At 42.8% G+C, this 15,704-nt stretch overlaps 1 protein-coding gene across 2 annotated transcripts in view; it reads left to right on the top strand.

Moving 5' to 3' along the window:
* The window catches only part of BCLAF3 (BCLAF1 and THRAP3 family member 3), a 63,528-nt gene that overhangs the window by 18,717 nt on the left and 29,107 nt on the right, over window positions 1–15,704 (top strand). For both annotated transcript variants that reach the window (XM_083172485.1, XM_083172484.1), the window contains exons 2-4: window positions 12,805–12,959; window positions 13,252–13,306; window positions 14,636–15,190. In XM_083172485.1, coding sequence (XP_083028611.1) covers window positions 13,266–13,306; window positions 14,636–15,190 — 596 coding nt within the window. In that variant the 5' untranslated portion in view covers window positions 12,805–12,959; window positions 13,252–13,265. The remainder of the gene's footprint in view (window positions 1–12,804; window positions 12,960–13,251; window positions 13,307–14,635; window positions 15,191–15,704) is intronic.

Consider the following 15,704-nt stretch of genomic DNA (forward strand, 5'->3'; position numbering starts at 1 on the left):
AAAATGAGGACACTCGCCAGGCTTGGAAGAGGAGAATCCACTTGTATTCCGCCTTTTTGAAACCTTGCATAAAACAATGGAAGCATTATGGCCTTTATGGTTCTACATCTTTCATTTCCTTTTCCAATCCTGGTGAGTGTCTTTGTTATATTAGGAGTAGCCTGAAGATTAATTTTTTGTGCTATTTTAAGATGCATCCAAGAGACCTGTTTAAAGTACCTGTATGCATTATGCTGCGGCCAAACGGGCTGATCCGGCAGCCGCAGATATAGTTTCAATATCGGCGGGGTGCCATCATCGACTGGCAGAGAGGGAGGGATGGCGTGGTGGATAGCCATGCTGCATATCCCTCATTCCGAGATAGTAGAAATAGACTGTGCTGCACAGTCTATTTCTACATTAGGTTCCAATGCAGTGGAGCCGTGCATTGGGATCGAATTGGGTGCTGCACAGCATGGTGTGATTTGCACTATGGGCTATGCGATTTTGACTATATAGCCAAAATCGATAGTGCAGATCGCTTTGTTTGTCCACAGCTTTACCATTAGACCAATAACTGTGCACACACTTTCTGTACCCAATTTATTAGGTAGGCCTTTCTAGTACTGAAACCCCCCACCTCATTTTCTCCCTGTAGTACACTATGTGGCATGGTTTCCTCACTGAACTGGAAACATCACTGACTTTCCGGTTCTATGTGACATGGTAGCAACAACAGGATGCTGCACATATATATCTGCTGCAGTTCCATGTTACCAGTCTCCTATTCCACCACATCCCATAGGTGCTCTATTGGATTGAGATCTGGTGGCTGTTAAACCTACTGGAGTACACTGGGTACTCTTTACCTAGAACGGCGCCCATCGCGACCATCGAATGCACTAAAAAACGGGTGCGATGCGATGCCCGCGATGGCCGCGATTTCCCATAGGGACCAATGTTAAAAGTGAGATTGGACGCGATTTTAGTGTTCAATGCCTCAATGCCCGCGATTTTTCCATAGGAAACAATGTTAAATGGGCCACAGAGCCCTAATAGTCCCCCTGAAGTCTGAAATGGCCCCCACAATTTTTAACGGCACCCCACGATCAACGTCAACCCGAAGCGTGGCGAGCGAGCCCGCGAGGGGCGGCGGTGGTACGCGTCCTCCGACCTTTTCATACCCCCACTATCCACGTCGGCGTGGAGTTGAGAATAGAATAGTGTGGCGAGCGCAGCGAGCCACCGAGCCCGAAGCGTGGCGAGCGCAGCGGATACCTTCACAGGTAAACGCGTCCCCTCGCGGGCTTCACAGGTGTCCGCGTCGCCACGGACACCTGTGAAGCCCGCGAGGGGACGCGTATAACTGTGAAGGTATCCACGTCCCCTCGCGGGGCTCGCTGCGCTCGCCACGCTTCGGGCTCGCTGCGCTCGCCACACTATTCTATTCTCAACTCCACGCCGATGTGGATAGTGGGGGTATGAAAAGGTCGGAGGACGCGTACCGCCGCCCCTCACGGGCTCGCTGCGCTCGCCACGCTTCGGGTTCACGTTGATCGTGGGGTGCCGTTAAAAATCGTGGGGGCCATTTAAGACTTCAGGGGGACTATTAGGGCTCTGTGGCCCATTTAACATTGTTTCCTATGTAAAAATCGTGGGCATTGAGGCATTTAACACTAAAATCGCGTCCAATCTGACTTTTAACATTGATCCCTATGGGAAAATCGCGGGCATCGCGTCGCACCCGTTTTTTATGTACCCGCGATGCTAATCGCGGGCGCCGTTCTAGGTAAAGAGTACCGTACACTGAGATTATTATGTATTTGGATACAGTTGGAGATCACGTGCTTTATGACACGACGCTGCCCAGTACTGTTTAAAATGGGCTGTGTTCATAAAGAGATGCACATGGCCAGCAGCAATACTCTGGTAGAACGGGGCTTTTAAACATTAAACATTGCCCGATTGGCATGAAGAGGCCTCTTGTGAGCCTACAAAGAATTCCCCTCAACATACCCCAACCGTGAGCTATTTCCATACAGGATGGATCTGTGAGTTTGTTGTTCTGTTACAGCTGCTTTTGGACATGTAAGCAAATGCAGCAGCCAATGGGCTGTCCACCGAGACACCCATTGGCTGCGATTCTAAACCACTGCAGTATGCAGATAGTTATGCCATTGGCCACACCATCAGGTGTTCTTCCCTTTGGTTGCCGGTTGCTGTTAGCACCATCCATGACACCGTCACTCATATGCCTGCTGTGAAAGTTACACCCCATTCACTGCCTAGAAATGCCTATAGGTACTACATGGATCCTCTGGCTGTAACCATTGGGGTGTATGCAATGTGCCTCTAATACTCACATTTAAAACATTGTGCACTTTCCACCAATGATTTAAATTTCTCCAACTTTGAATCAGGCCCAATGTAACTTGACATAGCATAAGTACATTACAATACAATGTAAACTGATAGCTATAGGAACATCATAGTGTCCGAGGGTCCCGAAAAGCCATTGTCTGGGCATCCTGAAGCCAGTTCTATGACTTCGCTGGCAACCTTAAGGTTATGTGCACACCCTACCTCTAAACCTAATAAGTAGTGCTGCCAAGCTTGTAGGTGCACGTGCACACTCCAAACATGAAGAGCACTGGCAATAAGAATTATAATAAAATTTAACATAGAGTAAAATTGAGGTTCTTGGCATAATTTTTGGCCCAAAAATGTGAGCCTGTCTATCGCAACCAGGTGACCTCATCAGGTGAGTCCCTGCCCCAGGATGACATACAAGTGAGAAGTAGTAGTGTAAACATTAGTACGTGTTCTATTACCAGGAAAGTAGCAGCATAGGTGTCAAGTGTTATATAGGTAACAATTAAAGTGCCATTAATAAAAAAACAGTTAAAGTACTGAAAAGTGTTACATAACTGCTACAATAATGTAACCCCAAGATGTCTGATGCTCATGCAGATGATCTGATTCTATAGCCCCATACACACTAGAGGATATTATGAAATATATCGTTCAGAAAAGGCCTTCTGCAAAAAAAATTTTTTTAAATCATCTAGTGTGTACACTCGGTATACTCCCGCGCATTGTTTACACCCTCTCTGACCTGCAGGTCAATTTGGCTAAATAGTTGAGTAGTGTTCATTCTAGCACCTGCCAACCTTGAAAACCCATACAGTTCCTCTTACCTGCCTGGGGTGTCGCTGTCTGCTGTGCTGTTTCTAGCACAGGTCTGGTTTGCATATCAGTGTTGATATATAGACCACACTGTGGTAGAAGCACTGCAGCAGACAGCGACACCCCAGGCAGGGAAGAGGAACTGCATGGGTTTTCAAGTTTGGCGGGTGCTAGAATGAACACTAGTTGGGTGACATCACTAAACAATATTCTTTCTCGAACTTGTTTAGTGTGCACACTCTATCTGCCTACCGCAGCCGATATGGCTAACTATATTGGCCGCGGGCAGGGTCTGTTTTTCCACAAATATGTTACTTGACTATTAAATGAATTAGTCAGGCTGGTGGAGAGGGTCCTAGAAATGTATATATGTTTTCCTGGTGTATTTAGTAATGCTGTTTACAGTGACTGTTGGAAGCCATTAGTGCATACCTGCCTACTCCTTATAACTCCTCCCTAGGAAAAGCCCGGAGAGGATTGAAAGGGGGGTGGGTCGAGGCTGACCTCACGAAGTCCTGCCCCCATGACAGGGTCCGTAGATTGGGGGAGGGGCTAAAATGACACAATTCTTTTAGCCCCATCTCCTCCCCACAGACCTGTGAAATTCAAGGTTTTACATCGCAGGGAAGCAGGGGCTGCGGCAGTTATACGGAAGACATGCCCACCTTCCTGGGGGGGGGCTGGGAGGGGGACCAAACTTGCAGGCTAGTATGCATTAGTGATCTGTACTCACATCCAATTTATGGACCTCTGCTCAAGAGATCAGAGAGGTGCTAGTGTGGTGTGTAAAGGTGCAATTTACTGTATTATGCCTTGGGAAGGTGGGCAATGTTGATGTGATTCCCTAGTGTATCCACTTCACTAAGGAAGTGCCTGTGGCCTGCTCATCCAGGACGACACCGTACAATTTGGGCATTTCCAGGAAAGTATGTTATTAAATAATCCTCATACCATAGCAATTTTATTGGCCTTTGCTCTTCAGTATGTTTTGCTCTGCTATGAGTACTGTTCTCGTAGTACATCGCTCTAGTGTCTTCTTATGATTCATTCATTTAGAAAAATAATATAATTATACAGGTATGTATGAACCAGCTCTGAACCTACGTTATGTAATATATGTTCTCATTTAATTAGGAGCAGTGTGTTTTTTTTACTGTGCACATATAATTATATCTAAAGAAAACAAGTAGTGGAGTTGTTTTTTTACATTTATGAGGAATCCTAACTAAACACGTACATGCTGTATATTTGGTGTACTTATGCCCCTTTCACACCGCACTAAAAAAAACGGTATTTTGCTGATTTTTTTTTTAACCGTTTTAAAACGGTAATCTGTGCGGTCTGAAAGGTCCAGAGTGATTTTACCTTTTCCAAAAAAACGGTTTTTGGAAACGGTAAAAAAGCAGGATCCTACCCGTTTCAGACCCGGTTTTTTTTTTTTTTTTTTGGTGTCTCAACGGGTCTGAAACGGTAAAAGTACTTCTCTCACCTCCTCGTCTTCTTCCTTGTCCTGCTCTCCCCTCTGCACCGCTGTCCTCTCTCCGATTCCCCTCTGCACTGTTGTCCTCTCTCCTGCTCTCCCCCTTGGCGCATCCCTCCAGCCCCCTCCGAGTCAAAGTCCACTGCTCCCCCCCCCCCCAGAATTCGCCTTCATGCCCCCCTCCGACAGAGTCTGTGAGACGATGAGGTGAGTGATGAGGTGGAGGTGTCGCAGCTGCTGCCCCAGCTCCCTCGGAAACTTTGCAGTCTATGTCCCCGGGCAGCGTCACCTGCGCTCGGGCACCGCTGCCTGCATACACTCATGGGCCTGGGATCAGGTCACTGGGGGTGCGGGCACAGAGGAGCCACTATTCCAACACGTCATGCCGGGCAGGGAGATGCGCCAAACCCTCTATCAATGCACACAGCTGGAGCCCTGCACTACCACCGCCGCTCCACCTCTCCCCCTCTCCCGGGCGTGCTCCAGCCAGCAGCAGCCTCCTGAGGACGGCAGCTGGGGGCGGTGCAAGCAACAAGTCTCTGCGGAAAGGAGGCGAGCACCTAGTGGCAGGTAAGGAGTGGAGCGGTCCGCTGGGATGGATGGGGAACAGACACCTGGGCGCAACAGTGCTGCTCACTGAGCATACCGAGCTCCGGAGTCGTCGTCCCCCCCCCCCCTGCCGGCTCAGCCCCATCACCTGGCGTAACATGGCTAATCTACTTTCCCTGCAAACTGTCACAGAGAACACCGACAGGGAACACTGTGTGGGGAACCCCATATACATACGCTCCTGCACGGTTTTCCTGAAATGGGATTATGTACAAAAAAAACGCCATTTAAACGGTAATATACCATTATACAGGGTCAAAGCCAGTTTTGCGATCTGAAAGCAGCATTATGCTGGTTTTGACCAGGTATTTTAAAACGTTTCTAAAAACGGGTCTGCCAGCTAAACCCCTTTCACACTGGATGTCTTTAAACAATATTTCAGTGCAGTTTTTGTCCTTAAACAGTATTTGAATGCAGTTTTTGTTCCTTCACAACGCTGAACCCGTTTTAACCCGTAGAAAACAGTGGAAGAAAAAAAACGGGTCTGAAACGGGTAGGACCATGCTTTATTACAGTTTAGAAATACCAGTTCAATAGAACCAGTAAATTCACTCTGCACCTTTCAGACTGCACAAATTACCGTTTTAAAATGGTAAAAAAAACGGCAAAATAACAGGTAAAAATTGCGGTCTGAAAGGGGCATTATTGGTGCCTAAGCACCATAATAACATAAGCACATTTGCTTATATGTTTCATTAAATATGAATCCATTTATGATATGTGTGAACTTGTCACCATTTTTAATTGATCACCAGTGTCACATGTAGAAGAAATTTGTCAATACTGTACATCTGTGGCAAGGCGCTCCATTTACTTTGAAGGTATTAGACCTAGGGCTGAGTTATGTCTTGTGTGTGAGTAACCTGATAATGTAACTCTAAAAGAGGCATATATTGGCAGTACAAAAGATCAGATATTTAAAAATCTTTTAAAAGTGGCCTAAGGCTAGGTATACACTGATACGTTGTTATTTCATTTAATGAAAAACATTTGTACACCTGATCTGTCAGACGGGCTGCCAGTGGTAAGAAAACATACAGCGGCAACCCACTTATCATAATCTCAACAGGGGCTGTATACAGGTGGCCATACACTAGTCTGAATTCCGATGCATTGGGCCGAGAAATCGGATGAAAACTCTCAAATCGCATGTGATTTACCGCCTATTTCGATCCGATTTGCAGTCCCATGAGCATCTGATCAGGAGTCTAAAGATTTGAAGGCTAATTTAGGCTTATGATCGCAGATCTTTCTAGTGCGTGGGCACCTTTTAGGTTGCAAGGGATGCTCTATAGTTTTATCGGATCCCGCAGCCTTGGCTGGGATCGCAAATGGCAAAAGGACTGCATACAATGTATTGTATGGGATTCTAAAACCAAAAAGAATTGGAAAGCTGCACTAATTTTGTTTGTTTTAAGAATTCAAGGCACCACGGATAAACACATTTACAGATACCTTTTTTTTTATAATGATCAGTATGTATCATCATATTTATTGTAACAAATTAATTTTATAAAAACATTCTAGATGGCCACCTAAAGAATAAGTAACAACAATACAATTAATCAATATAATATAAGCAAAAAATTAAGAATACATGCGGAATGTAGCATTATGTGTTCCACTTTAAAAAAAATGTTTTAATGCACCGTGTCCAGTACTCAGAAACTGATGTGTTTTATAAGGAGTTCACTATAGCCGTCAGCAGTTTAGTTATTGCAGTCTTGTATTTGCTGGTATTAAATGGCAATCTCCACCTTAGAAAAAAATATATGCTATTTCACTGTTTTTGATACAATGTATATTGGGGAGGTGTTTATAGAGGCGCAGTCACTGCGTCTCTCACCTGCGCCTCCGTGCGCTGTTTGTGTGGCTGGTGGTATACACTAGTGTCCCTCCAGTAAGGCGGCAGGTGGGGAGCGGACCTGTAGATGTCATGGCTGGACCCTGCTCTCACCCTCCTTGCCTGAGCCGCTGTTGGAGTCTTGCGGCTAGCGTCTCTCTCACTGACGCTGCAGCTTGCCTGCTCTTTCGCCGGAGTTCTCTAGATGCTGCCGGATAAGGTCTGGCGGTGGGGCGTCAGGGTGGTTGGCTGCAGGTGCAATCACCTCTTCACCTGCTGTAACGGTGGGTGCTGAGAGTTTCTCCACTGGTAATCCAAGGTGTCACAGGCTGGGTGTACCTCCCTAGTGCGTTTCGCCCCACCAAAGGGCTTTTTCAAAGAGTATCCAAGGTATCCGTTTTCAAATGGTGACTGCACAGATAAGTGCTTGAGTTCGATAACTAAGGGTGGTCAAATACTTTTGTCCTGATAAAATTTTCCTAGCGCTCTAATCAGGACAATATGTGTCTCAACAGTTATGGTAACCACCACAGATATAGCAGGCCACTACTGGGCCAGGGGAGGCAAAGTCCGCATTTCGGTGTATGCAGTGGAAATGCCGCAGCTATTTACTTCTACACCTTTGACGCTTAAATTTAAACTTTTCAGGGAGTAGTCAAGGAAAAAAAAACATTTGGTTGGAATCCAAAACCATCATTATATTGCATAAACTTAACAGAATAATGAGAGACTGTTTCATATTTTTCTATAGAAGTCATTTTATTTGTTACTGTAAATACAGAGAGAGCCTGCTGGTTTGGGGCCATGATAGAAGCAAATCTTAAGAGATATTTAACATTTATATTCACCACAGCTGACCTCTATAATATTTCCTGTGATTTATAGCGATGTTAAACCGGTAGTTTCAATAAATCAAAATAAATGTTCACTAGCCCAGGGGGCAAGTTGCAGTGAACGCCAATTACCTTGACTGCCATTGAGTTGAGTAATAAAATAACACATGCAGAAAAGGTTTCTGATTTATCAGTTTCTTCTTGGTAATTAAACACCATTTAAAAATGAAGTATATAGAAATTGCTTTCAGAGCTAGATGCCATTTTGGTTGTGCTTAATATCCCTTCACATTTGTAAGATTCCACATGGAATAATCCCTATAATTTTTGTTCCACCAAGACTTTATTCTCCTTTATATCCTAGCCATAACATAGGGATCAATTAATTGGCACCATCATCCTCAACTCCTATTTATAGAGCATTTATAGGGGTGTGGGTACTTGTTTCCTAGCACGGCGCCCATCGCATCGTATACCATAAGGCATACAATGGTATGCGATGCGATGTCAGCCCATGTTATACAATTTTAAATTGTATACCATCGCATTGTATGCCATATACAATGGTATACGATTTCAAATTGTATAAGCACCCTAATGGGTTTTTTCAATGTTAAATGGTCCCCTTATAAGATTATTAATTGTATAAGCACTGTAATGGGTGCTTACAATGTTAAAAGCACCCCCACGCCACCCCCACTATCAACGCCAACCCAAAGTGTAATACGCGTCCCCGCCACGCTTCGGGCTCTGTGGCTCACTGCGCTCGCCACACTATGTAAAATCAATTCCGCACCGATGTGGATAAGTGGGGGTATGAAAAGGTCGGAGGACGCGTACCGCCACCCCTCGCGGGCTTGCTGCGCTCACCATGCTTCGGGTTGGCGTTGATAGTGGGGGTGCATTTAACATTGTAAGCACCCATTAGGGTGCTTATACAATAAAAAATCGTGTAGGGGGGCCATTTAACATTGAAAAAACCCATTAGGGTGCTTATACAATTTAAAATTGCATTGCATGCGGGTATATGACATGCGATACAATGCATAAGATGCCATACAACTGAATATCGTGGGCGCCGTGCTAGGAAACAAGTTATTGTGTGTGTCCCATTTTTTTTCATTTTCATACTCACCTGGCGTCCAAGGCAACTATTGGATTCATCTTCAGCAACGTCCCTAGTCCCAAGGAATCTTTGTGCCAGTGATGTCACTGGAAAACATGTGCAATACATCCTTGGGACTGGGAATGCTGCTGAAGATGAATCTGATGGTCGCTGTGGATATCGGGGGACCGTCGGTGGCTGAAAAAAAAAAAAAAAAGATATATATACAGGTTGAGTATCCCGTATCCGAATATCCATTATCCGAATTATTCCGAAAACCATACTTTCCAGAAAATGAAAATTTTTTTTTTTTTGCTAAAAACTTACTGGGGACATTTGTAACAGCACTACTGAGGACATGATATGTAACTATCACTATATATGTACAAGAAAATGACTGCTTGGCATTCAAATTCAATATCTGAGTACACAAATTTTGTTTCATGTTTTGAAACCTTGTTTTTTGAACAAATAAAATATATTTGTGTGTATTTTATGTGGTAATAAAATATATTTGTGTTTATTTTATGTGTTTATACAGCATAAATGCAAGAAACTTCAAAATACATCATTGAAATATTAAAATATTCCGAAATACGGAATAATCCGTTATCCAAAATTCTCCTGGTCCCGAGCATTTTGGATACGGGATACTCAACCTGTATATATTCCGGAATAATGGTCCCGAGCATTTCGGATAAGGGATACTCAACCTATATAAATTACAAAATGCATACCTTATTTTAAAAACTACCCTAATAGTAAAAAAAAATTGACGAGAGAAATTGTAATTTCCCTACTGCTTGGGAAGTAATCATACCTATCAATAGAGTTGTTTTGACCTTTTTATCAAGGAACCAGGAAAGAAACACATTTTTTACTTCTGACAAATTGTGAACTGTAATTAGTGAAATTATAGTAATTTTGAGACCTACAGTGATGACGAAAGGTGTGTTCCTACAGCAGACACAAGTTGTAAGAGGTGACTGAGGGTTTTATGGTGTATTTGCATAATGCGTTTAATCAGAGATTTTGTTCAACATTAACTTTCATTTTACAATATACTTATAAAATAGCAGATTACACTAAAATGTTTGTTTCATAATGTACTGGATAATATGCATTACTTCCTCTAGGGCAGGCCAGGGCAAACTGGCTCTCCAGCTGTTGTGAAACTATAATTCCAATGGGATACGGTCGTATTGTCGACCCCACTTAGGTTGACAGTCATTAGGTCGACACCTTTGGGTCGACAGGTGTCTAGGTCGACATGGTTGAAGGTTGACACAGCGTTAGGTCGGAAGGCCGACATGTTTTTTTATTTTTTTTTTATTACTGTTTTCGAGTCGACGTGTGCCGACAGGCGGTATCTCATGCCCTACCATCCACTAGGGTGTGGTGGGAGAATAAAATAGTGTGCCGAGCGCGGCGAGGCATCGTGAGGGGTTGCCGTTAACTTCCAACTGTGTATATGTCGACTCTGTCGACATTCGGTAAAAAAAACCATGTCGACCTAGCGCTGTGTCAATCTAAACCCATGTCGACCTTGTCCCATGTCAACCTTGTCACCTGTCGACCTTCACCCACGTCGACCTGCACACCTGTCAAGCCAACGGTGTTGACCTAATGACTGTCGACCTAAGTGGGGTCGACAATACGATCCACACCCATTCCAATCATGCCTTGCCACAGTTTTGCTATTAGGGAATTCTAAAACTGTGTCAGGGCATGCTGGGATGTGTAGTTTTACAGCTGGAGAGCCACAGGTTGGCCAGGCCGGCACTTGGGCATGTGTATGGGCAATCCCACTGCAGGCCATAAGGCAAAACCATCTAACTGCAAACCTAATGCCTTATTAGAAAAATGACAGGTTAGGTGGGTCTTCCAGTTTAATGATTCAGTGCAGAAAGAATGTAACCTGTTTCTTTTACCTTAAACCCCTGCTGGTATGGTAATTACTTGATAAACAGGTGTATCTGGATAAACCATTTAGTTTGGTTTGCTGTTGATTGCATACTGTGTTGTTTTCTAATTTTAGTTCTTATTTCATAAATGTTGTCATAAGCACACCAAACTTTTACTTTGATGGACCCCACCCACAGTCCCTATATGCTCCTGCCCCCAGTCTCTGTCTTCACAGCTCCCTCCCTCCATATCCAGCAAGATTGCAAAAACAGATCAGTGTCCCTGCAAAACATGTTTTCACTTTCACTTATGACATATCATGGCACACAAAGGAATTGTTTGGTCTGTTGAGTGGCCTCCAGTGGTCCGATGTCTGTCCCTCTTGGTTATTTCATTAGATGCAACCGTCTTTATATCCCAGGGTATGGATCATAAGGTCGACAGTCACTAGGTCAACACATGAAATATGTTGCCATGCATTAGGTCAACAAGGAACGGGTCGGTATGAGTTTTTTAGGCGTCTATGTCGACTTTGGTCAACATGGACACCGTATAAGTGTACCACATCCCCTCACGTGGCGACATGCTTCGGGGCACTATACCTCAATATGCTCGGCATACTATTATGTTCTCCTATTATGCCCACATGGATAGTATATTCCGAATTTTTTTTTTGATTAGGTCATGTTGACCGGTTTCATTTTGACCTAATGACCAAATCGACCTAATAATGCATGTTGACATATTTCATGTGTCGACCGATAGTGGTGGACCTAGTAACTGTCGGTCTAATGCTTGTAGACCTAGTGATCGCATCCCATATTCCGAAGAATACTAATGTCTGCTAATAGAGTGTTTGATTTATAGGACGATATCAAAGCAAGTTGGTAAATGTGGTTGGAAGGTGATCACTATAGTGCAGGCCATACACTTCACCAACTCTCATTAATTAGTTGGTTGGAGGGAATAAATATCTAGTACTGGATGGGAGCAAATGTAAACTGTAATACAGTCATTTGCTCCCAAAATCTGGAAATGGACAAAAACTCTCGCTCAGACACATTACTGTAGTTATATCTATTTGATCTAAACGATTTGAATGTTTTTGTCCATTTTCCTGGGTTTGTGACAAATTGCTGATTTGTCTTTGGCTCATATACAGTACCAGATTTTTTAGTCCAACCAACCAACTAGTCGGATGGCTGGAGGAAAGTTGGTCTCTAGGGTATGGCCACCCTAAGCCTGTCTAGGGGTACCATGGGTGTGCCCTTACAATCCTAGAGGCATGGTCTCTGCACAGTCTGTGTGGAGTTTTTATACTTTCTCCATGTGTACGTCCATATCACATACCTCCCAACAGTCCTTATTTTTGTATGATAGACTCATTTTTGGGTGGGAAGGGACTGTCCTGCTGTCCCGTGGGGTGCACAGTTGGGTGTGCACAGCTTATATCAATTGGAAACCAGGCTAATACACTAGTGCCTGGTTGTCAAACTTGGTAATCCGGACCCCAAACCATTGTCTTTTCAAAGAATCACAAGTGAAATAATTAGTTCCACATGTGTCGGTGAATATTGAATACGCCTGCTATGTGACTTGGAAAATATGACCTTTTTGAGGCCCTGAGGGGTAGATGTATGAAGCAATGATAAAGGAGGAGAAGTGGCCCATGGCAACCAATCAGCTGCTCTGTATAATTTAATAATATGCAAATTATAGATGTTACTTCAGTGGTGATTGGTTGCGATGGGCCACTTCTCCTCCCTTGTCACTGTTTTATACATCTACCCCTAAATTTGAGAAACACTGCACTTGTCTGTACAGAGAATGGTGCTTGAAATTAAGTTTCTGCTCTTTTACATAGGCTGTGCTAGAAGACCATAAGGCCCATGTGGTTATCCTGTTCCTGACATTGTAAACGTGAAGAATGATACATTGTGCAGTATTCGGGTGAAGGAAGCAAACTATTCTCAGTATATCTGGCCTGCTTGGACACCCGAACACAAATTGTCAATAAAAGTAAGAAGACACAATTACGTTATGTAATACATAGATTCATACATATACACATACATTCAGTATGGTGCGCACAGATCTGACATTGCACACCAATGAGGAATCACTGCAGTACCTGCACAAACTCCTCCTACTTATTATTATACAGCTGTTCATGAACACCAGATCACATTTTTGTTAAGTAAATTGAAACCAATTTTATGCAGAAAATATGAGAATTGCATGTAAAAAAGTAAAAGGATGTTTAGCTGGCCTTAAATGAATGAATTAATCAATTTACCTGCGTCTTTTGTAGGTCACAGATAAAGTATGGCAAAATCCCGGTCAAGGTCACCCAGGTGGAAACCCAGGTAAATATATTAATATGTATTAGTTGTGCTTATTCAAGGTGTAAATGTGTAATATCCCTATGTCATCAATTTACCACTTGCTGTAAAGCAAAAAAGTTAATTCTGCTTGCTCGGCCATAGCTGATGTCAGTCGTCACTTGGTGTTACCCGAGATAGTGATCAAACAAAAATCTGCTCCCTCATATCTTGGTCTGCAAACTATTACCATTTAATGTATCGTGGCAGACAATCGCAGATATTCTAGGTGGAATAGTATCTGTGTTCTAGGGCTATTTAAAGGTGTTCTGACATCGAGTTTTTATCATTGCTTTGTTAAAAAGTTAAGTATTTTTAAAGCCGTTATTTACAAACCAAAACCAGCTTGCGTTTGCCTTTTAAATAATTGCCACTTTGAAAGTATTGGAATACGCCAGCCAGCCTGCATTTTAGAGACTGTTCCATAAGCCCCTAAATGTTCATTTACTGTTATTCACATTCAGACTCCCTACTCTAACCATTGCCCTTTGTGTGCGCATTTGAGTATACACTGAAATCTGTGATTGCACCCTCCATTCCTCACTTCCAGACTGATGTAAATAACGTAGGAAAGCTGAACTGCCTGCACAATAGTCACTATTTCCCTTCCATAAGTGAATGAGACAACAAGCTGGGTGGATTCATTTTTCAACAAAGATATTCTATATTTTTTTTTATATATGAGTAATCTGTTATTCCCAGGTTTTGGCATCTATTGATTTGCAATAATTTTAAAGGACTATTTTCTATTACTATATTAACCCTTCGAGTGCCACATGAATTTTTGAAAATAGGTGACAAAATTGGCAAGCAAACATGTGTATTCATCATAATGACCTGTAATGTTTACCCGTTTTATAGAGGAGATATATATATATATATATATATATATATATATATATATATATATATATATATATATATATATATATATATATATATATATATACACATCGTTTGTTTGTTTTTTATTATTATTTATATAACAAATGAAAGCAATTCTGGCATTTTTAGTGGATATTTTGCCACTGCAAAGGGTTAAATGAAGTGGTTTTATATTGCTATTTTATTCTATGTAAAAGCCTAACAGATTGAATGTTAGGTATTACACAATTTACTTACAAAACCATTGCACAAGATTCAGGATTTATAGATCTCGCATATCATAACTCAGTGCTGGCATCTACAGTCCTCCAGCCTAATTAATTTAACACAAATTGTTATTCCGCAAAATCAATCTTACATGGATTATTACGTGCATTCATGCTTATGGAACATATAGAATGTGTCCAACTGTTATTCTTTTATTAATAGGCCGCTGCCATACAGAAGTCCAGACCACAAGAGACATAGACACTTCCAAGATAATTACCCAGATCATGATGGATTCCATAGAGATCCAAGAAGACCGATACATTGGGAAGAAGACCGACATGGACAAAACCAGTCTAAAACAGCTCCATATAATCGCTTCAATGATAAGTCACATAAACTTGATTCATTTGCCTCAGATTTAAGAAAATCTCCCTTTGAAGCATCCAATCGTTCAAAGAGACCGCACTCACCAGAAAGGCGAGGAGATGGTAGTAGGAGATTCCCAGCAAAGTATCCCGAGGATCCTCCTCATAGAGACCACAGCAAAAATCTTTATAACCATAGAAATCATGAAAGAAACACACATAATGATGCAAATGGTTTTAAATCGGCAAGGCGAGAGGAGAATTTTCACAGTCCATACCATAGAGAACATGATAGGGACTGGCATGAATCTGAAAATCAGTGGAATCATCAAGATCACACCCAACGTTATTTGCCTCCACCCAGAAGAAGATCCAAAGAGATTGTTGATCGCAACTCCTTTCAGAAGAGGTAGACCTTTTTTTTTATATATTTTCATAAATATGTTTTGTTTCCACAGACGTCGGTATAGTAGGTGCAGTGGGTACCACTGGTATAAGGCCAGCCTCCAGCACTCACCCACTTACTCGAAAACCTGCACTGATTAAGTTGCATTCACCATGTGAGCCCTATGACTTATTGTTTTTTAGCATTGTGCTGCTGCAGGCTCATCTGCTGTCAGTGTCTCAGCCAACTCTGTCTCTCTGTCCTCACTGCGTCAGCATCAGTAAGGATGAGTCGGCCTAGACATTGATAGGAGTATCCACAGGGCTTATGAGAGGGAGGGGCGGGGGGGTTACACTGTGGTTTGGGCCTGAAAGTTTGCTATGGGGCCCCATTAGGTATAGTTACTCCCCTGGTTGTTATAAATATCCTTTGTTCATGTTGGACATGCATATTACGAAGTTAACCCTCTCAGTGGTGGGGGTTTTTTTTGGAAGCGCTCCCCACTGGGCGAGTTTTTTTCTGAGGAGCGCTCCCTAAA

The sequence above is a fragment of the Crinia signifera genome, chromosome 2, assembly GCF_055691185.1.
Source record: "Crinia signifera chromosome 2, ASM5569118v1, whole genome shotgun sequence".
NCBI classification, from domain to species: domain Eukaryota; kingdom Metazoa; phylum Chordata; class Amphibia; order Anura; family Myobatrachidae; genus Crinia; species Crinia signifera.